This window comes from Aegilops tauschii, chromosome 6 (assembly GCF_002575655.3).
Source record: "Aegilops tauschii subsp. strangulata cultivar AL8/78 chromosome 6, Aet v6.0, whole genome shotgun sequence".
NCBI classification, from domain to species: Eukaryota; Viridiplantae; Streptophyta; class Magnoliopsida; order Poales; family Poaceae; genus Aegilops; species Aegilops tauschii.
In genome coordinates this window covers 473213775-473235309 of record NC_053040.3, presented here as the reverse complement: position 1 = coordinate 473235309, position 21535 = coordinate 473213775, and the positions used below count along the sequence as shown (strand labels likewise).

Here is a 21535-nt window from a genome sequence, read left to right as displayed (position 1 = left end):
TCCACTCAGGTTAAGCTAGTTCTTGCTTGTTGCATTCTGCATAACTGGATCCTCCAGTGGGGCTTTAATGAACACGTGCCTGAGGAGGAAGATGTCGAGCCTGACGATGTTGTTAGCTCTGGGCATGGTTTGGAGGCATTTGACAATGACGCTTGGAAGAACAAAAGGTTGGAGTGGGCAGAGGCGATGTGGCTTAACAGAGGTCAGTGCAGGATTTGAAGATGGAAGAAGAACAAGAAGCAACAGCAGCAGTAGCAGAAGCAACAGCAGAAGCAGAAGCAACAACAGAAGCAGAAGTAGAAGCAGAAGAAGCGGAGAGGAAGAGGAAGATCTGGTAGCAGCAACACCGATGAACTATCCCTTATTTAGCCAATGGCTCTTAATAATTTGAACTGTCATTTGATACTAGTTAGGATGAACTGTCATTGTTTAAGTAGATGGCGCTACATGTTCAGATTCGGTGTGGTAAGCTCACCACTAGTTTGAAGTGGTGATAACACCTTATGCAGGTTACAACCAAACACCATGGCATATGTGCGCCTAATGCAATGCGGGCAACCAAACGCTGGGTCGAAAATGGTTGTCTCATGCAACTAGGGGCATGCAGGCAACCAAACTATGTGCATCTGGTGTTTTTTGGCCTGCATCCCGTCAAACCGGCTCAATAGAGCCAAGCTCGCCGAGCCAGGCTGGATTGGCAATGTAACCAAACATGCCCCAAGTGACTCACACTTTTGTGTGGGGGCACCTAATGCACGTCAAATAGTAATTTCCATATCATGATTTTTTTCAGATATGTCGTCAATGACTATACAAGCGGCACAAAAGGAATAGCATGTTGCCATCGAGACGATGAGTTCGAACAAACTACCGGATTATTTTTCTTAACACCTCCTTTAAGTCTGCGCCTTGCACTCATATCTTGATTGTTGATGAAAGTGGTCACATGAAGTAGATTTTTTTGCTGGTACATGAAGTAGATTGCTGATGATATATGATCATGTTTCCAACCTTCGCCTAACAAGTTGTATTGATATTTAAGAACAAAAGACGCTATAGGTGAATTGTCACTATCATTTACGAAGTGAGTTGATATGATAAAACAAATGCTCTTAAACTAGAGAACCAATTACTGGTTGGGCGTAGATCCGGGCATTTATTCCGTCGGGTTTTAGCAAGCCCAATCCCCGTTCGAAATAAATCAATAGTGCTATTTGCCCATTTAAAATAATTTTTTAATCGTAATATGCATGTATTTACACTAAAACCTTTTTTTGTCCTTTACCTGGTTCTGGGCTAGGCCATCAGGCCAAGAAATGGAGTCGAGCTCAAAAGCCATCAAGCTTCTAGGTTGGGTTTAGATTTAAGTGGGTGGCTAGGGCGATGGTTTGTGCCTAGTCATGAGGATCAAAATTTTGATGTCGGGTGTATTTATCATGGCATTTTTTATAACATCGTCAATCTCAAACAAATTTAATCCTCACTATATATTGTGAGTTTGTGCATGTTTCATGTTGCGTGAGCGCATCTAGATTGTACTCGGTTTTTAAAGGAAAATCTATGACCAAGTAAATTTTGATACAAACCCACAATAAGGGAACAAAATACGATGGTACAACTTGATCCATGCGAAAGAAAAGATAGATAAGGATATGCAAAAAACAAAAGATAGATAAGCAAAAATAAACTGAAAATACTAAAAAAAAAACGTCGGCCCCACAAAACCAGAACGCCCGCGGGTTGCATGGGCGCTCCCTCCGGCGGTCTTCTCGCATTCTACTCGCGTACGATTTCTCTGCGGGGAATGAGCGCGGCAATAATGGCGCACGGGGAGGGGAATCGAGGTCGACGGACGGCGCCGAACCCTCTCCTCTCCCCTTCTTGTGATTCGTTAAATACCGTCGGGGTGGGATGGTAGGAGGCGTATTCCTCTCCCGGCCTGTTCTTCCCCGCGGCTGCCGGCGGCCGGAGCTTCCGCCTGTCGAGTGTCGACGAGTCGTGCTCAGGTGAAGCTGCAATCTCTTCCTTTTTTCTCCAGAATCAGATCGACTTTGTGGTTCCTTTTTTTTTCTCTCGTGTTTCTGCTGATTTTCTTCCCCAATCCCGCAGCACCCGCCACCCGTTCGACGAAATGGGCAAGAAGGCTGCTGGCACCGGCGAGGATCCCTTCCGCCTCCTCCCCGACGACCAGCTCGACCACATCCTGTCCCTTCTGCCGGGAGATGATGCCCTGCAGACTTGCTTGCTTGACACCCAGTGGCGTTACTTTTGGAGGCGCAATCCCTGCACTGGTGTGGACCATATCAGTTTCAAACAAACCAATCGATTGATTAACGAGTACATTTTAAAGTGCCGCTGTGTTCTGTGGACGCACCAGTATCACCTGGTACACGTCTCATCTCCCGCCACTTGAGGCACACAACATTTTATTATGTTGACCTCATAGATTCCTCGGCGGATTTCTAGGGCTGCCCAGTATTAGAGCAGCTAACAATACAAAGTTGCCTTGTTGACGCGTTTGAGATTTTTTTTGTTGTTGAAAAGGAGGCGTACCTCCGGCCTCTGCATCAATCGATGCATGCTGCCCAGTATTAGAGCAGCTAACAATAGAAAGTTGCCTTGTTGACGCGTTTGAGATAGTACGTTCTAAATCACTAAAGCATCTGTGATTCATTGGGGAGGACAATATCTTCCCTGAGGATATCCACATGGATAGTGATGCCCCATGTCTTATCTCGTTGGAACTAGGAGATTCTCAGGGCTTGACTCCTTCCCTTGAAGAGATGCCATTACTGGGAAAAGCATCCATTTTGCTTGGCCGTGCGTACTGTGGTGTCTGTGAAACTGACGAGGACGATTTTCTTACATGTGGATGTGCCAGCGAGAAGTGTCTGCTTCTCAACGGATTGTCCAATGCTGTTGAGTTGAAATTGATTGCTATGCCTGAATTGGTATGCTCTGCACTATCTTTCTTACTCTTACTGTTACTTTGCCAGTTGCCACCCATAGTTTCTGTTGTAGCTGTAGTATTTATATCCATTGTTAGAGCCGCATATAGTCTAGTTATTTATTTTCACACCACAGCTTCCTAACTTCATCTTCACCCATTGGGCCTGAAATCAACAAATTAATAACATCGTGGCTCTATTGGATAAAATGTGATAGTTTGCGGACATAGTATAGATTTTCTTTTCCTAGTTTTGAAATTAAAGTATCTAACTGAAGTTCCTAGTATATTGTACCAGAGTCTCAGACTGTTTTTTTCTGTTCATTTGCAATTTGTCCAGCTTATCTTCAAACAGGATTTGGAATGGTGCCCTAATTCTGACAAATAAAAGACTCTCGTACTCAATGAGTGGTTTACGGCTATTGACCTATTTTGCATTCTCCAACAATCTCCAAATCTTGAGATACCCACTCTTCAGTGTTATGACACCGTGGTATATGCTGTATGGATAACAATGTTGCTATATTATTTAAGGTGTTTTCATGGATGCTGTATTTGCCTTACTAAGTGCTCTTATCTGATAGAACATTGTAGGAGCAACAGGAGCCCAGGAAACAATAGAGCAGCCACTTGTGTGTGCACACCTTAATTAAGTTTGTTTACATTGAATGTGACGAGGTTGATGAGGGAGTAGTGAAATTTTGAATATCTTAAGTAGATGCGGCATACTTAGTGAGCAAATTACCATCAAGGCGGGTCTGTGTCCATACTCAGATTGTAAGTTACCTTTGTCTATATTTAGGATCCATTATAGGTCAGATTGTATGACAACCCTTCCAACATGTCTGATGTAATTACACATGACTTAGAATGTATGACACAGACCCCCCCTCCAAATCCATCCATATTTTGTATTCATTATCCTTCACTATAAATTGGATCTGCATGCTGATGGAGCTTAGAATGACTGTTATATTTCAACATAGTTTATTATTCTGTAATTGCTGGTCACACTACAATAAGTAGCCCACATTTTTTATTCTCCTCTTTTTTTTCTGTTCAAAAAATTATAGATCTGTACCATCCATGCAAAATCATTTTGTATTCTCTTCTCATTTTTTTTCAGTTCAAAAGTTATCTAATCCTTTTACTGTTTATTGGGTGATGAAAATAGTAGCTGTTCTCATCTTGACATTCAGTTTAGGTCTTCTCTCGTGTTCCATTTGGTAGAATATATATCACTAAGAATGATAGTGGGTAGAATGTACAGTATAGTGCTCTGCATCCATCCAGCAAGGACTGCCTTTGCCTTGCTGTATTTACTGTTGTTCCCCGAGTCTTATCTCACTCTAGTTGGATGATTTTTAAGGTGCCATTGCTAGAAACAGCCTATGTCCGACCTAACGATGGATGTCATGATTTCTGTCACAAGAACAGGCGGGATTTTGGTATTTTATCTTCATCTAATGCACCCCAATCATTGGCTAATAATAGTGTCTTGATTGGATAAAAAATATATGATATTTTAGGTTCTTACAGCATAAATTATTTAATCTTCTAGAGTCTCAGATTCTTTTTTGTTGTTTGCAATTTGCTTAGTTTCTCTACAGACGGGATTTGAAATGGCGTCCCATCTTTGGCAAAATGAAGACTCTGTTTCTTAATGGTACTTTATCTTCATTGTCGCATTTTGGTATTTTATCTTCATCTAATGCACCCCAATCATTGGCTAATAATAGTGTCTTGATTGGATAAAAAATATATGATATTTTAGGTTCTTACAGCATAAATTATTTAATCTTCTAGAGTCTCAGATTCTTTTTTGTTGTTTGCAATTTGTTTAGTTTCTCTACAGACGGGATTTGAAATGGCGTCCCATCTTTGGCAAAATGAAGACTCTGTTACTCAATGAGTGGTTTATCTTCATTGTCGCATTTTGGTATTTTATCTTCATCTAATGCACCCCAATCATTGGCTAATAATAGTGTCTTGATTGGATAAAAAATATGATATTTTAGGTTCTTATAGCATAAATTATTTAATCTTCTAGAGTCTCAGATTCTTTTTTGTTCTTTGCAATTTGTTCAGTTTCTCTACAGACGGGATTTGAAATGGCGTCCCATCTTTGGCAAAATGAAGACTCTGTTACTCAATGAGTGGTTTATCTTCATTGTCGCATTCTGGTATTTTATCTTAATCTAATGCACCCCAATCATTGGCTAACAATAGTGTCTTGATTGGATAAAAAAATATATGATATTTTAGGTTCTTATAGCATAAATTATTTAATCTTCTATAGTCTCAGATTCTTTTTTGTTCTTTGCAATTTGTTCAGTTTCTCTTTAGACGGGATTTGAAATGGCGTCCCATCTTTGGCAAAATGAAGACTCTGTTACTCAATGAGTGGTTTACGGCCATTAACCTAGTTTGCATTCTCCGACAGTCTCCAGTCCTTGAGATACTCACTCTTAAGCTTGATAACACTGAGGTATATGCTGTATATAACGATGTTGCTGTATTATTTAAGGTGTTATTGTGGATGATGTATTTGTCTTTACTAAGCGTTCTTATCTGATAGAAAATTGTAGGAGCAAGTCCGTTTACGTTGAATGTGAAGAGGTTGACGAGGGAGTTCGTGCAATCTTGAATATCTTAAGTACATGTGGCATACTTCATGAGAAGATTAGCATCAAGGAGGGTCCACATACGAACTCAGATTGTAAGTTACCTTTGTCCATATTTAATATTTATTACGAATTAGAATGTATGACAATTGACAACCCTTCCTACTTGTTCTAACATGTCAGCTGGAATTACACATCAATTATAGTATCTCCACATCAGACCAAAAAACAGTCTTAGGTGTGGAGAGAGAAGATTTTTGGTCTCCATTTTTTTCTGCTTTTGCAGTAATTGCAATGTTGTAAAAACTGGAGACCAAAACTTTAGATTCTACTTCTACCACACATCTTTGTGCACTTGCAAAATAATATCAAACTCATTTCAAATTATTCCAAAACAAATAAAGCACTAGTACTTATTTATTACATAGTCCATCAGTCACAACCCCAAATTCAACACCCTTATTCGTCTAACATAACACAAAGTGCATCAAACATAACATGAAACATAGAAGTAGAAGTGTAGAACTAGTGGTCTTGTTGCCCATTCCATGTTTACACTCCGCCACGAGATCTTGTTAAAGACGTTCATGACTATCCACATCTTGAATTTCTTGATGAACTTCAAGAAAGTGTCGGATGCGGGTTGTCCTTCTACGAGGATGCACCACCCTTCCTGTTAAGTCAGAGTAGCAATAATCCAAATCTTGGCCAAACTCATGCTCAATGATTATGCTGTGCAAGATCACTGTGGTAGTCATGATGTATCGAAGGATTTCTTGTTCCCAAAACAGAGCCGGTCCTCGCTTTATGATTTCAAGTGATTTTTTCGACCAGAGCTCAATGATTTCAAGTGATTTTTTCGACCAAAATTTGAAGTTTAGAGTGTGGGTGCTGCGGAAGAACTGCGCCAGCAGGCTCGAGAGAGACATCACGCACCGGGAGCATGTAGGGGAGCTGGCGAAAGCGAAGGGCGAACTTGCCGTGACGGTATGCATCCCAGTAAACCCCTGGGTTCCTAGAACTTCCAGGTGCCACCTTCAGGAGTGACGAACTCGCCACCCTGGTTGTCTGCGTTACCCCGATGCTCCCGTATCCCGAAGAGCTGATTGAGTTAGCACACGACACGCGCGCGCGAGGCCGAGAAGACGTACTATTGAGACCGGAGCCACCTCCGGGAGTGACAAACTCGCCACCCTGGTTGTCTGCGTTACCTCGGGAAGGGTTATCCCGACCACCAGGCGGGGTTTCTCCACCACCCTTCTGGGTGCAGTCCCTCGCGATGTGGCCGGGTTGGCCGCAAGCGAAGCCGGTGAACCCAGTGTTATTGCCCGAGAAACGCCTTGGCTGGCCCCGCCTTCCACGCCGACATTCCTTCCTTGAATGATTGTCGTCGGGGTGCAGCTGGCAGGGCTCGTCGTCCATGACCTCCGAGGACAAAAATGATTTCGTCTTCTTGTTCTTGGGCTCGGCGGCGTCGTCCTTGTAGTTTGGAGGGAACTTCATCAGTTCCTCCATGGCCACAAGGGCATCGCGACGAGCTTGAGCGCTCGGCGTGGTGGCCTTGCTGCCTCCGCAGCCGCTCACCGGTGGCGGTGGCTCCTCCAGCGGCGGTCTCATCCAGTCATGGCCTCCTCGCGCAGTGCCATGGTGGACACGGTCTTCGTCAGAAAATGTAGGGTTCCCTATAGTCCGACTCAGCGTGAGGCGGTGCCCAGGTCGAGTGGATACGGACCCAGCATGAGGCGGTGCCCAGGTCGACACCGCGCGAGGAGGCCATGTTCGTTTTTAGCCCCATCGCGCCGGGGGCCGGCCTATGGCCCCCCGTGAGACCGGCGCACGTGGGGAGCGCCGCCTCTTGTTGGCTTCGTTGGAGGGCGGAGCCGACGCGCCACCTGGAACTTCCCGGAGCCACCTCCGGGAGTGACGAACTCGCCACCCTGGTTGTCTGCGTTACCCCGATGCTCCCGTATCCCAAAGAGCTGATTGAGTTAGCACACGACACACGCGCGCGAGGCTGAGAAGACGATGAACGGAGCAGAGCCACCTCCGGGAGTGACGAACTCGCCACCCTGGTTGTCTGCTTTACCCGGGAAGGGTTATTGCGACCACCAGGCGGGGTTCCTCCACCACCCTTCTGGGTGCAGTCCCTTGCGATGTGGCCGGGTTGGCCGCAAGCGAAGCCGGTGAACCTAGTGTTATTGCCCGAGAAACGCCTCGGCTGGCCCCGCCTTCCACGTCGGCATTCCTTCTTCGAATGATTGTCGTCGGGATGCAACTGGCAGGGCTCGTCGTCCATGACCTCCGAGGACGAAAATGATTTCGTCTTCTTGTTCTTGGGCTCGGCGGCGTTGTCCTTGTAGTTTGGAGGGAACTTCATCAGTTCCTCCGTGGCCACAAGGGCATCGCGACGAGCTTGAGTGCTCGGCGTGGTGGCCTTGCTGCCTCCGCAGTCGCTCACCGGTGGCGGTGGCTCCTCCAGCGGCGGTCTCATCCGGTCATGGCCTCCACGCGCGGTGCCATGGTGGACACGGTCTTCGTCACAAAATGTAGGGTTCCCTGTAGTCCGACTCAGCGTGAGGCGCTGCCCAGGTCGAGTGGATACGGACCCAGCGTCAGGCGGTGCCCAGGTCGACACCACGCGAGGAGGCCATGTCCGTTTTTAGCCCCAGCGCGCCGGGGGCCGGCCTGTGGCCCCCTCGTGGCCTCCTCGCGCGGTGCCATGGTGGACACGGTCTTCGTCACAAAATGTAGGGTTCCCTGTAGTCCGACTCAGCGTGAGGCGCTGCCCAGGTCGAGTGGATACGGACCCAGCGTCAAGCGGTGCCCAGGTCGACACCACGCGAGGAGGCCATGTCCGTTTTTAGCCCCAGCGCGCCGGGGGCCGGCCTGTGGCCCCCTCGTCGCCTCCTGGCGCGGTGCCATGGTGGACACGGTCTTCGTTACAAAATGTAGGGTTCCCTATAGTCTGACTCAGCGTGAGGCGGTGCCCAGGTCGAGTGGATACGGACTGTCAGTAACCGGATACTGGGGTACCCCATTTCCCTGGATTCCGAGCACGCCTCTCGGACAATGCAGGATTGACCTAGGAGGATTCCAGCAAGGAGATGTCGGGAACATCTCTCAAGACGCACGAGAGAAGCACCTCGCATCACTTCTGGAACGGTGGAGCCCTCCAGCTGGTTCCCACCGCCCGACAAAGAGCACAGCACATTCAATGCGCTAGAAGACAAGCATGCACCGCTGACAGGAGGCAGCCAACACCTGGCGGGTTCCCTCACGCCTACTCAGCCCAGGGACGGATCGTTTGGTCTTAATCCAGTTTTTGTAAGAATGTGATTTTTCGACCTCCTCCGAATCCCCTAAAATTTTGCACACATTATCTCATACATAAACATAGATAGACTGTGCAGGTTTTACAGTATTTTGATTTATTTTAAAAAAATTACTGCCCCTTTGAATTTCATATCAAAACCTCGACCCCGGAAATTAGTCCGGGCCCAGACGGCTCGGCTGGGACGTGTAGGAGCAAGGAGACGCTGCCGCCGTCAGTAGCGGCGGACTGGTTGAAGTTCGTTATCGCCCTTACGCCGCACGCCTTGACGACCGCGGCGTCGTATGCTCTGGCGGCGTCCCTGGCGGTGTCGAAAGTGCCGGGCCAAATGTGAGCTCCACCTGGGACAATGTCAACTTTCATATTTCTTGAGGATTGTTAGGTAATGATGTTTAATACCTTCATGCTACCATGTACAACAAGTTTGGGCAGATTCGGAGATGGTCGAAAAAACGACTTGCTTAGGGACGGACCGTTTGGTCTTACTTAATCCAGTTTTCGTAAGAACGTGATTTTTTGACCTCCTCCAAATCCATCTACTGGATTATCTCTTTCACTTGTTTGATAAGAAAGGGTGGCCCCACAAATGCGAGAAATCACACAGAAAATAAAAACATGATAGGGGTACGGAGGAATGGGGAGTAGGCCGGAGCTTGATCGTCAAAGGGGCGGGGCGATTCCCGGCGGTGGCGGGCGGCGAGGCGAGCGATCGACGGAGGAGAGGGAGGGAGCTGCTCTGCTCGCCGGCCTCTCCTTGTCATAAAGTGGCGGCGCCGCGGTCGTCAAGGCGCGCGGCGTAGGGGCTATAACAAACTTCAACCAGTCCGCCGCTACTGACTGCTCGCCCCACTCCACCGGGCATGGCCACGGCTCCTTGCAGAAAAGGAATGCGCCGGATCTTGAGGCCATGGAGCTGTGGTATATTAGTTCAAATTTTAAAATGTTGGAATTTGAAATAATTTTAAAGAAAAGCCATGGAGTGGTGGTATATTTGTTCTGGATTATCTTGTTTTCGAAAATACTAAGGTAAATGGTAGGAAAAGATCCCACTACAATTTTCGAATTTTAAAAAATTTCGAAAATGTTTGCAACATTTTTTGAAATATTTGTTCCGAATTATCGTGTTTTCGAAAATACTAAGGTAAAGGGTAGGAAAAGACCCCCCTACAATTTTCGAATTTTAAATAAATTAGAAAATGTTTGCAACATTTTTTGAATTTCAACAATTTTAAAAAGAGTTTCAGAGTCATTAAGGGTTGGATTGATCGGCCCTAGTATTTCCTGTACGTACTAAGGAATTTTGCCGATGAACCAAAGAATTTTAGTTTTGCTTTCACCCAATCCTGGGCAATACACTTCAAAACAGTATTGGCCAGAGTATTACCCATGAGGACATAAGGCGCAGTAATGGCCAGCCAACGACGAGTTATAACAAAGTACTGCATTGGGGCATGCCCCAGGTTCACAAAGTACAGACAACCAAAGTACCAGAACAAGGCACAACCAACAGACAGGGAGGTAGAATAATAGCAGACAACGATCACATGGTCCTCGCGTCCAATCAAGCGACATTGCCTCGCCTTGTTCTGCTAGGTAGGATATTTCCTGGTATTCAAATGATTCCCCATAATGATAATTAGAAAATTGCAAAACTTCACAAATGATTCATATATGGGTTAGATGTAACTGTACCTTGATCCATACTGTTTCTCCTTCCTCTCCCTCGAGTTGTACCTCTCCCTCCAGCTGTACCTCTCCCTCGAGCTGAAATTGGGATCATTTGGACATGGTCGAAAAAATCACTTTTTTTAAGGACAGACCGTTTCTTCTCCACTCAAACCAGCTTTTCTAATAACGTGATTTTTTCGACCACCTCTAAATCACCTCAAATTTGTTGGGGATCGTAGCAGAAATTTAAATTTTTTTACGTATCACCAAGATCAATCTATGTAGTCATCTAGCAACGAGAGAGAGGGGAGTGCATCTACATACCCTTGTAGATCGTGCGCGGAAGCGTTCAAGAGAACGGGGTTGATGGAGTCGTACTCGTCGTGATCCAAATCACCGATGATCCTAGCACCGAACGGACGGCACCTCCGCGTTCAACACACGTACGGAGCGGGGACGTCTCCTCCTTGATCCAGCAAGGGGGGAGGAGAAGTTGATGGAGATCCAGCAGCACGACGGCGTGGTGGTGGAAGTAGCGGGATCCCGGCAGGGCATCGCCAAGCGCAAGCGGGGAGGAAGAGGTGTCACGGGAGGGAGGGAGGCGCCAGGGCTTGGGGTGCAGCTCCCATGCGCCTCCCCACTATATATAGGGGTGGAGGGGGCTGGTTTCTTGCCCTCCAAGTCCATTGGGGCGTTGGCAAAGGTGGGGGAAAGAAATCCCATCATTTCCCTTCCCCACCGATTGTTATCCCTCATTTTTAGGGATCTTGATCTTATCCCTATGATCTTATTCCTTCTAAGGTGGGATCTTGGTGCGCCTTGAACAGGGGTGTGGGGCCCTGCCCCCACTACCCACGTTCATGTGGGTCCCCCATGCAGGTGGGCCCCACTTCGGAACCTTCTAGAACCTTCCCGGTACAATACTGAAAAATCCCAAACATTTTCCGGTGGCCAAAATAGGACTTCCCATATATAAATCTTTACCTCCGGACCATTCCGGAACTCCTCGTGACGTCCGGGATCTCATCCAGGACTCCGAACAACTTGGTTAACCGCATACTAATATCTATACAACTCTAGCGTCACCGAACCTTAAGTGTGTAGACCCTACGGGTTCGGGAGACATGCAGACATGACCGAGACGACTCTCTGGTCAATAACCAACAGCGGGATCTGGATACCCATATTGGCTCCCACATGTTCCACGATGATCTCATCGGATGAACCACGATGTCGAGGATTCAATCAATCCCGTATACAATTCTCTTTGTCAATCGGTACGTTACTTGCCCGAGATTTGATCGTCGGTATCCCAATACCTTGTTCAATCTCGTTACCGGCAAGTCACTTTACTCGTACCGTAATGCATGATCCCGTGACCAAACACTTGTTCACATTGAGCTCATTATGATGATGCATTACCGAGTGGGCCCAGAGATACCTCTCCGTCACATGGAGTGACAAATCCCAGTCTCGATTCGTGCCAACCCAACAGACAATTTCAGAGATACCCGTAGTGCACCTTTATAGCCACGCAGTTACGTTGTGACGTTTGGCACACCCAAAGCACTCCTATGGTATCCGGGAGTTGCACAATCTCATGGTCTAAGGAAATGATACTTGACATTTGGAAAAGCTCTCGCAGACGAACTACACGATCTTGTGCTATGCTTAGGATTGGGTCTTGTCCATCACATCATTCTCCTAATGATGTGATCCCGTTATCAATGACATCCAATGTCCATAGTCAGGAAACCGTAACCATCTATTGATCAACGAGCTAGTCAACTAGAGGCTCACTAGGGACATGTTGTGGTCTATGTATTCACACATGTATTACGGTTTCCGGATAACACAATTATAGCATGAACAATAGACAATTATCATGAACAGGGAAATATAATAATAACCATTTTATTATTGCCTCTAGGGCATATTTCCAACAAAATTTGCTACACATGATCTTGTAGACAAACATAGATAGATTGTGAAGTTTTTACATTTTATTGAATTTTTTATTTTTATAATGCCCGGTTGAATTTCAGGTGAAAACCTCGGAATTTAGCATAAAGTGACACTCTAAACTTCAAATTTTGGGAAACTTTCTACATATTTCTATTTGTTACATGTATGTCATCATGTATGCCAAAATTGGGGTTATTTTGGACATGGTCGAAAAAATCACTTTTTTTAAGGACAGACCGTTTGGTCACTCAAACCAGCTTTTCTAACAACGTGATTTTTTCGACCACCTCTAAATCATCTCAAATTTTCTACACATGATCTTGTAGACAAACATAGATAGATTGTGAAGTTTTTACATTTTATTGATTTTTTTTATTTTTATAATGCCCGGTTGAATTTCAGGTGAAAACCTCGGAATTTAGCATAAAGTGACACTCTAAACTTCAAATTTTGGGAAACTTTCTACATATTTCTATTTGTTACATCATCATCTCTCTTTTTAGTTGACTTAGGTGGATAGGGTATAGGTTTTTGAACTCACGGTTCTCTTTCTTTACCGTGTTTTCTAGCAATAAAGTCTCATTTATCATATCATGTATTCTTGGGTTGTTGGTTATCAAGATCAACTGCAGGTTCTATCTCAACATCATTGTCTTGTTTGAGTATTTTCATAAACCTCATCATTATCTTTTTCATTATCAGAAAGTGAGTGATCTCCCATGCCCTTGCGGATGTGGCCCAGCCCACCTGTTGGATCTTTTGTATCCACTCCGTAGCGGCACATCCCAGCTCCTGTTGGATCTCCCATCCCCTAGCGGCTGCGGCTCATCCCAGTTGGAGCAGGAGCCCTTGTTGGTAAAACTTGGCTTCCACAAATCATATGCATGGTTTGTCTTGGAGACCGGTATATTGTGTGCATTTTGTGGCAGTGCTTCTTGGCCTGAACGCTGCTTAAATACTCTAAATTTACTTTCCTATCAGAATTGTTTCCTATCAAATCCCAAGTGAGAATGAGAGCCACAGGGCGGGCCTACACCCCTGGCGCGCCCTAGTCGTAGACGTGGGAGACATTATTCCTAATGATGTTCTGCATGATCGCATGAGCAGTCATCACCTCCCGCAGCTTTTAGGTGCTTCATGTTCTTAAAATGTGTCGAATGATAACCTACTAAATTGTTTATTTGGATGAGTTGCGAGCATAGAAACTGAATGGGGCCCCACCGTTGAGTTACGAGCCCGTCCATACCAGTATGCCAGTGGAGAAGATGGTGGTGCCGACTGTAGGGACAAAGCATTGCATGTAAGGTTTGAAGTGCTACTCACTGATTTTTATCATCCTAGGAAGTTCCGCACGGTAGGTGCTAGAGTGCAATGACGAAACCATCCGCTGGATTTCCTAGGATGATCAAAATCAATGAGTAGCACTTCAAACCATACATGCAATGCTTTGTCCCTACAGTCGGCGTCACCATCTTCTCCACTGGCATACTGGTGTGGACGGGCTCGCAACTCGGCGGTGGGGCCCCATTCAGTTTCTACGCTCGCAACTCACTGGCGGGGCGCGCGAGGAACTCCCTCAAAACGCCATGCTTCTTGCCGAGGGCGTCGACGACGGCCTGGGTGGGTAGGGTCGAGGCGATGCACTCGACAGCGGGCCCGGAGAGCGCGTCGGAGGTGGCGTCGTCGTCATTGCCGATGACGACGACGGAGGACGAGGAGGATGAAGCCATCGCGTTGCACTTCTGCACTTGGTGCCCTTGGTAGCTTCTGCCTCGATGACGACGGTGTCCTGCCCGGCCGGAGGAGAAGCAGATGAGTCACCTTTGGGTTTTCTTTCTTGTAATCTGGTCTGGTTCGAGTGTGTGTTGAGGCAAATTAAAGCCAAGCACGTCTATTTCAGTTGCCTCCTCCCGTTTGCTCTTCTTCTCGGACAACGGCAGCGTATCGCCGCGCGCCTCGCTTTTCAGCTGCTCCATCCCTGCTGCCGGCACCACCTTCAGTTGCTCTGTCCGTACAGTCGGCGCAACCATCTTCTCCACTGGCATACTGTCAACAATGGTGTGGACCTACTCCTAGTGCACAAAAAACAACAGTAAAATACCTTTCCCTGTGAGTGTGCTCATTAGAAAAGGGGGTCGAACTCTTACCTACGGCACTAGTAGAACGGGGAGAAGGCTGAGGTGGTGGTGTTGGTGCGCCAGCGAGATTAGCGGACAAGGCCGCAACAAGATTTGTCTCCCGGAGGTAAGGCCGGAGATCAACCGCGGCACCGCGTGTGCCTAGCAGCTTTTCCACCCACTGGCTCTGCTTGCTCATTAGCACCAGGTTTGTGGACAAGCTCCTGGATGGTGGCATGCCCAGCCACCGGTCGTGTGTGGCGTTGGCGCGCGACCGATGCCGCCAATGCCACGCGCCGGCCGGCTCTGGCTCCTGCTCTGCATCGCCATTGTTGTGGTGGTGGTGGGCATGGAAGGGCACACGCGTGGCGTGTGGCCGGGTAGGGTAGCGGGCCGGCCGTTCCCGGAGAACGCGACGCGGGCGGAGGAGCTGGAGTGGTTGTTCATGCAGTGGGTGCGCTACGTGGGCGGCCTCAAGCACAGTACGTACCACCACGTGCAGCTGGCCCGCGTGTTCCCGTCCTACTCGCTCGTCGTCGACAAAGACCCCGCGGCTGGCAACTTCACGTCCGTCCAGGCTGCCGTCGACTCGCTCCCGACCATCAACCTCGTCCGCGTTGTTAAAAAAATTCAAAAGTTTGATTAACATTTTTATATACATTATCGAAATGTTACATCATTTTTTCATATTTGCTCTTCTATACGGATTAACATTTTTCAAATGCTTCATTAAAAAATTCATGAATTCAGGCACCGGAGCTCAGTCCCTCCCCCTCCCCCCTCGCTCAAGGGTTCAGCCGCCGCTAGGGTTCCAGGCGCCACGACCCCTCCTCCCTCGACGACGGGCGGCCTCCTCGGAGCCCTGCCGGAGCCGGCGAGCGCGGCCCCAACGCCCCCATGCAGCCGGCCGAAGCAGTCCTCGGAGGTAGCAGAGACCATCATAGGCAAGGAGGCGATGCGCGCCGATCGCGACGCAGGGCGTGGACACCCTCGTGTGCGTAGGAATTGGAAAGGTGGGCCACGAGCTTCGCGCCGGGTAGATCGGCGAGCTTATCTTGGAAGGTAGCAGAGGCCATCATATCCGGCGGCCAGGAGGCGGTATCTTCTCGGTCATGGGGCTTAGGCCTTGCCTCAGAACCATCTTCATCCTCTCGCTCCTGTTTCCCAGCAGCTCCCATCTCCACCCTTGTGTTCTATTCTACCTCTACATGGCAGTTTCCGCCTAGCCGGAATACTGTTCCGCGTCCCTCGATCTCTTTTTGCTCCGCCTCCGACGCTGCCGTCGGAGACCACTAATGGCCCGTCGCGAGCCTTGAAGATCTCGACTCGGCGACATGCGCAGATGAACAAGTATGTGAAAAATGTCGATCATGTATTTGAAAAATATTGAACAAGTATTTAATAATGTTGAATCAATATTTGAAGAAATATTTTTCATTTATAAAAAATGTTGAACAAGTATTTGGAAAATGTTGAACAAGTATTTAGAAAATGTTGAAAAAGTATTTTAAGAAATGTTGGGAAAATGAAAAAAAGAATTTCCCAAAAAAGGAGGGACCTGGAAATGAAAAACAAACCTACAATAATATGAATCCTCTTCTGGGGGATCGTAATGTCAAGTTGCTTTCTTACTCGAAAGCTGTTGCGCGGTACTCGAAAGTACTAAATAGATAGGCGTTTGGGCTAGGTAAACGAAAAGAGGCAAACTACCGTTGTTTTAGGAGGTATGGGAGGGCGGAGACCGATCAAGAGATGTGTCTTTTCTTGGCTATCCGGATTTATTGCATCATTCCTTCCTGTGATGCCTTTTCCCCCATCCATCTCCTATGCTATGCCTGGAGTTAGCACAGTCTATGAGTCGGTCCTGGAACTCCTTCTTTCTATGTATAGACATAAGGAGGTTCTGCTTTCTATTTATAGGTACTGGATCGTAGTATTTCCTAAAAAAAGTACCTATAATCACATGAAAACCTATCACAGTTGGGGGTTGTAGCCTTTTTGTTTCCGCTGCTTCAATAGTTCCGTCCAGCGAAGAGCACTCTGGCAGCATCACATGAAAACCTGTCACAGTTGGGGGTTGTAGCCTTTTTGTTTCTGCTGCTTCAATAGTTCCGTCCAGCGAAGAGCACTCTGGCAGCAACCCTATATTGGATGTAGCACCAGTTGTTCCTGTTGTATAGCTTGAAGACGACGATGATGGAGGAGGACGAGGAGGAAGCCATCAAATTGCACTTATGCACTTGGTGCCCTTGGTGGCTTCCGCCCCGACGACGACGACGACATCAGAGGGCTTAGACGTCACGAATTTGTCCTCCCGGGACGCGTGATCATGCAATGTAGCACCTTCAGTGCAGCCTTCCAGTCGGCTGTCACCGTCGTGTGTGTTGGGCATGGGCGAGCATGGTGAACATGGGTCAAAGGCAGACGTGGCACGCGTGCCGGACACTGGGGCGGGGCAGCCAGCCGTCTTACTGGTCCGTTGGCAAGCGTCTCGGCTTCCTGCCGGCGAGGAGCACGGGAGGAAGAGGCGGCACTGAACAAAACAAGCCATCTTACTGGTTCTTTTCTTCTTGCTCTAACCCGCCGTAAGAGTCCCGTTCTCCTTGGTCCAGTTTAAAAACAATGTGCTGGACTATACACCCTCAGTGGCTCGGCCTCCTCTGTTTGCTCAGGTCTAGGTTGAACTGGACGAACTCATCAGCAGCCGGTGGGTGCGCTCTTTCATAGTTCTTTTCTGTTTCCTTCCGTGTTCTTTTCTTCTTTGACCTCCTTCTTGTTGTTCCTCTTTGTTCCTCTTGGGGTGACAGTTGCTTGATGCGCTACTCAGCGACTCAGTGTCTTCCTCCTCATCTTCGTCCTCCTCCTCGTAGACCCCCCACGGCCATCTCCTCTCGCTGCTGAGGTCAATAACCTCGATGCCTTCCCCATCCCGATCCTAGCTGTATGCCTGTATCTGCTTGTTGTCTCCTTGCTAGACCACGCATAGCTGCCGCCCGGAGATGGAGGGTGCCACCGGGCTTCACGCCGCTCTGTAACCTGGTAAGGCCATCGCGCTTTCATCTCCAAGCTACTTTCAACATCCTGCTCCCACCTGCATCTCTAGCTTTCGGGTACTGCGGCAAGCACTTGCTCGACCCGAAAGCCGTCGTGTTCCTAATCTCAACTTTTGTATTCCGGAGGTCACATCGGTACACATGGATGCCTCAGCCTCGACATCGGCACGGAACATCCTACCCGACACGCGCGGTGAGGCTGAGGAGACGACCGACCGAGCCCCACTGAAGTTTTTGATCATACCGTCGAGCACGGGCACCATGGAGCTTACCGTCGCACATGTCTTGAGAGGGTTCTCTCCAGCAATGTAATTTATGTCGGGTCCTATTCCTGTGTTGTCGCCTGCTTAGGGATGAACTATTTGGTCACTTAAGCTAGTTTTTGTAAGGAAGTAACTTTTTTGACTACCTCCAAATCACTCAATTTTTTACACATGATCTCTTATACAACCCTAGAGAGAATTGGAAGTGATTTTTTGACCTCCTCCTTGAGATAATTGGGAGATGGTCTAGAAAATCACTTGCTTACCTGATATCTTGTTTATGATCTGCATGCGACCATCTACCTGATATCCTGTTTATGACCTGCATGACACGAGGGAAAACAATTTGGGTTGATTCGGAGATGGTCGAAAAAACCTATTGCTTAGGGACGAACGGTTTGGTCACTTAAGCAGCTGTTTGAAGCTAGCAGCTCTATCATAACCACAAACTGTATTTCATTTTCACCATATGTATTTTAGAACCACAACATGTATTTTATTTGGGAAAAATGTATTTCAGATGCCCAAAATGTATTTCAGTTGTTCAAAATGTAGCACTAGTAGAACGGGAGAAGGCTGAGGTGGTGGTGGTGGTGCACCAGCGAGGTTAGCGGACAAGGCCGCAACAGATTTGTCTCCCGAAGGTAAGCCCGAAGATCAACCGCGTCATCGCGTGTGCCTAACAGCTTTTCCACACCCATGCTGCCGTCAAATACCATCTTAAGGTATAGTCCTAGATTTTGACCTAAGATCAGAAACTGGCCTCACATTCTCTTGACATATTTGTATGAGATCATGTGTACCAAATTTGAGTTGATTTGGAGGAGGTCGGAAAAATCACTTGCTTGCAAAAACTGGCTTAAGTGAGACCAACGGTCCGGTCCTAAGCAAGTGATTTTTTATCTCCTCCAAATCAGCCTAAATTTGTTTTACACGGTGAAATGCAGGTCACAAATAGGTTTATCAAGAAATTTTCATAAAATGTGAAGTTTACGATGCCCCCTTAAGGTATAGTCCTAGGTTTTGACCTAAGATTCAACGAGTCACTATAAATTCAAAAAAAGAAAAAAAATGTAAAACCTTCACATTCTCTTGATATATTTATATGAGATCATGTGTACAAAATTTGAGTTGATTTGGAGAAGGTCGAAAAAATCACTTGTTTACAAAAACTGGCTTAAGTAAGACCAAACGGTCCGTTCCTAAGCAAGTGATTTTTTATCTCCTCGAAATCAGCCTAAATTTGCTTTACATGGTGAAATGCAGGTCACAAATAGGATTATCAAGAAATTTTCATAAAATGTGAAGTTTACGATGCCCCCTTAAGGTATAGTCCTAGGTTTTGACCTAAGATTCAACGAGTCACTATAAATTCAAAAAAAATCAAAAAATGTTAAACCTTCACATTCTCTCGATATATTTGTATGAGATCATGTGTACAAAATTTGAGTTGATTTGGAGGTCAGAAAAATCACTTGCTTGCAAAAACTGACTTAAGTGAGACCAGACGGTTTGTTCCTAAGCAAGTAATTTTTTTTTATCCCCTCCAAATCAGTCTAAATTTATTTTACATGGTGAAATGCAGGTCACAAATAGGATTATCAAGAAATTTTAATAAAATGTGAAGTTTGCGATGCCCCCTTAAGGTATAGTCCTAGGTTTTGACCTAAGATTCAAAAAGGCACTATAAATTCAATAAAAAATAAAAAATATTAAACCTTCACATTCTCTCGATATATGTGTATGAGATCACGTGTACAAAGTTTGAGTTGTTTTGGGGGCGGTCAAAAAAATCACTTGCTTGCAAAAACTGGCTTAAGTGAGATCAAACGGTTCGTTCCTAAGCAAGTGATTTTCTTGATCTCCTCCAAATCAACCTAAATTTGTTTTACATGGTAAAATGCAGGTCATAAATAGGATTATCAAGCAATTTTCATAAAATGTGAAGTTTACGATGCCCCCTTAAGGTATAGTCCTAGGTTTTGACCTAAGACTCAATGAGGCACTCTAAAATCAAAAAAAAAGGAAAAACATTCACATTCTCTCGATATATGTGTATGAGATTACGTGTAGAAAGTTTGAGTTGTTTTGGAGGCGGTCAAAAAAATCACTTGTTTGCAACAACTGGCTTAAGTGAGACCAAACGGTCCGTTCCTAGGCAAGTGATTTTTTTGATCTCATCCAAATCAGCCTAAATTTGTTTTACATGGTGAAATGGAGGTCATAAATAGGATTATTAAGAAATTTTCACAAAATGTGAAGTTTACGATGCCCCCTTAAGGTATAGTCCTAGGTTTTCACAAAATGTGAAGTTTACTCGCTCGACTACGTGACCAAAAGTGCCTCCTTAGAATTTGTGTTGAACTTCACTAGCATTTCCATGTTTGATTTAATGTGGGAACATAACAGCCTGCTTTTTCGATATGATGTTTCGGTCTGCGAGTTGGCATGCCCCAGCTATGTTTCCAACATTGTGTTAGGCGATGAGTCAGACATTCTCGAGCAACATCTCGACTCGGAAGTCTGTGTTGTTAAGTTGTTGATGGTACTTGTAATCTCTGAGCCATGTAATGGATCATCCGTTTTTTTAGATGATTTTCCTCCCTTTAGTTCTTCCAGAAGGATTTGATGGATTCTTTGTAAGCTAAATTACTTTTATTGTTTTGTTGGTTTCATTGCTTTTTCCCTAGGTAAAGATGTTGAACTTTTTTTCTTTTCTTTTCCTTAGTGTGTCCCTTGCTCAAAGGTCGTGCACTTCAATTCTGTGATGAATCTTCAATTTATTGTAGAGTGGGACACAAACATACTAGGCGATCTTGATAATAAGAGGATAAAAAAAGTGCAGCACCTCTGCTCCGTCCCTACACAGCATTGGCTCACCAGCCTGCTAGAAAATCTTCACAGTTTTTAAAAAATGTACGCATATAAAAAAAAGTCTTCGGAATTTTGAAAACAAATGTTCGGTAAAAAAATGTTCATGATTTTTTAAATATGTCGTCTATTAAAAATGTTCATGAATTGGACAAAATTTAGTCAATTCAGAAAATATTCAAGTATTGAAAAATATCATAAAAATTCAAAAATTGTTGGTGAATTACAATATGTTTTATTGATTAATAAGTTTTTTGCTGATTAAGAAAATTATTGTTAAATTAAAAAACGTTCGTCAATTTCAAAAATTGTTCTACTAATTTCTATAACTACTCCTGGGACTCGGCCAAACGGCCTATAAGATCGCAGGACGGGGACACGTGTCAGTTGTTACCAAATACAATCCGAGTTTGCAAATATTTTTTTTAAAGTCTTCACGGTTTTTAAATGTTTGTGCATTTAGAAAATGTTCGCGGTTTTTAAAAATGTTCGCATATTTAAAAAAGTCTTAAGAATTTTGAAAACAAATGTTCGGGAAATGAAAAATGTTCATTATTTTTTTAAGTAATTCGTCTATTAAAAAAGTTCATGAATTGAACAAAATTTCGTCAATTCATAAAAAAAATTATTGTTCTACCAATTTCTATAACTACTCCTGGGACACGGCCCAATGGCCTATAAGATCGCAGGACGGGG

At 45.7% G+C, this 21535-nt stretch overlaps 1 protein-coding gene across 4 annotated transcripts; it reads left to right on the top strand.

Moving 5' to 3' along the window:
* Nucleotides 1-1774: 1774 nt before the first annotated feature.
* Nucleotides 1775-20879, top strand: LOC120966659 (putative F-box/FBD/LRR-repeat protein At1g66300). Of its 4 annotated transcripts, none has more exons than XR_005760841.1 (8): nt 1775-2006; nt 2110-4395; nt 4547-4613; nt 4792-4886; nt 5036-5130; nt 5283-5435; nt 5526-5666; nt 13238-13763. XR_005760841.1 is itself a non-coding variant. In XM_073502538.1 (8 exons), exons 1-3 carry the CDS (start codon nt 1912-1914, stop codon nt 3320-3322), a joined length of 312 nt encoding a protein of 103 aa, XP_073358639.1. In that variant the 5' UTR covers nt 1775-1911; the 3' UTR covers nt 3323-4613; nt 4792-4886; nt 5036-5130; nt 5283-5435; nt 5526-5666; nt 13238-13763. The 4 variants fall into 4 exon arrangements, 1 of the variants encoding a protein (XP_073358639.1); XM_073502538.1 differs by having other exon boundaries at nt 2110-2291; nt 3288-4613; XR_006665682.2 differs by lacking the exon at nt 13238-13763 and adding an exon at nt 15403-20879 and having other exon boundaries at nt 2110-4613.
* Nucleotides 20880-21535: the final 656 nt, after the last annotated feature.